Source organism: Orycteropus afer, unplaced genomic scaffold (assembly GCF_000298275.1).
Source record: "Orycteropus afer afer isolate SDZICR_OR568_19922 unplaced genomic scaffold, OryAfe1.0 scaffold02035, whole genome shotgun sequence".
NCBI classification, from domain to species: Eukaryota; Metazoa; Chordata; class Mammalia; order Tubulidentata; family Orycteropodidae; genus Orycteropus; species Orycteropus afer.
Genome location: NW_006923622.1, coordinates 21,925 through 23,448, shown reverse-complemented (window position 1 = coordinate 23,448; position 1,524 = coordinate 21,925). Strand labels below are relative to the sequence as shown.

The 1,524-nt window shown below is 39.1% G+C and overlaps 1 protein-coding gene across 1 annotated transcript in view; it reads right to left on the bottom strand.

Annotated features, from left to right (window-relative positions):
• Positions 1–1,524, bottom strand: part of ZNF527 (zinc finger protein 527) — a 25,658-nt gene that overhangs the window by 9,221 nt on the left and 14,913 nt on the right. Inside the window, exon 3 of the mRNA XM_007959203.1 lies at positions 373–468. Coding sequence (XP_007957394.1) covers positions 373–468 — 96 coding nt within the window. The remainder of the gene's footprint in view (positions 1–372; positions 469–1,524) is intronic.

Here is a 1,524-nt window from a genome sequence, read left to right as displayed (position 1 = left end):
TTTTCTCTTCAATAGTTCAGTTAGCAAGGACAGCATCATTGCACAAAGTGTATGCATAATTCTGATAACAACTGATGAAAATTCAACCTCTAAAAAGAAATCTATAAATGCATAAAGTTCTGACCATAAAGGGAAAAGAAGAGTTGGGATGGACTGAAATTCAGGGTATAGTTAGAATTCTAGATAATATAAATTGATAAAAATAGGAAGACAAAACCCAAGGGTATAAAGTTTTGAGAAAGCTCATGCTAAAGAGATTTCATTTCCTTCTCTTAGCCCAAGGTAGCCTCCTGAAGCCTAGGGCTACCTCTGCATGACTACCTGGTCTAGCACCTTCCAACAACCCTCCCTTCCCAGTTCTCCATCACTCACCTGTACAATGACCATCTGACATCTCTCTCTCCAACATCCAAGGTCCCTTCCCTTGCTCCAGTAAGAAGATCATGTTGGGCTTAGAAATGGAGAGTCCTGTTTATGGAGGAATAAAAATGAGAGTGCAAGAGAGACAGACAGGTAACAAAAATGTCACAGCTGTTCCAGGACTCAGATCCAATCTCTTGGTCATTAGCCAAGAAAACACATTAGAGGAAGGGCCAGTGAATGGAATGATGCTTATAGGGAGGATGAGAAAGATGAAGCTTCTTTCATAACAGTTCTCAAAGTATGGTGCATTTAAGAGCAACAGTATCACCCAGGAACTTATTAGAAATTTAAATTCTGAGGCCTCCACCCAGACCTACCAAATTAGAAACAAGAGTGGTTCTCAAACTTTTAAAAGGCACCAGAATCACTAGGATGATTTGTTAAAACCCAGAGTGCTGGGCTCCATTCCCAGAGTTTCTGGTTCTGTAGGTCTGCAGAATGTTGGTGTCAGTTGCCATGGAGTCGGCCTCAACTAATGGTGACCTTACGTACAACAACAGCAGGCATGTTTGAGTCCACTGTTGTAGCAACTGCATCAATCCATCTCACAGAGAGTTTCACTCGTTTTCATTGACTCTCTACCACATATGATGTCCTTTTCTATCAATTGGTCCTTCCTGATGATGTGTCTAAAGTAAGCAAGCTGAAGTCTCACCATCCTCACTCCTAAGGTGCATTCTAGTTGTATTTCTTCTAAGAATGACTTGTTTGTTTCTCAGTTATTCCAAGATTTATGCAATATTATTTGCTACATCAAAATTGAATGCATCAATTCTTCTTCTTTCTTCCTTTTTCATTGTCCAGTTTCTGCATGCATATGGGGTGACTGAAAAGATTATGGTTTAGGACAGGCACACCTTAGTCATTAAAGTGACATTTTTGCTTTTTAAAACTTTAAAGAGGTCTTTTGCATCAGATTTTTCCAATGCACAATGTCCTTTGATTTCCTGACTTGCCTCCATGGGTGCTGATTGTTGATCCAAGTAGAATAAAATCTTTGACAACTTCAATGTCTTCACAATTTAACATGATGTTTTTCATTGGCCAGTTTTGAGGATTTTAATTTTCCTTACATTCAAGTGCGTACTGCACACTTAAATA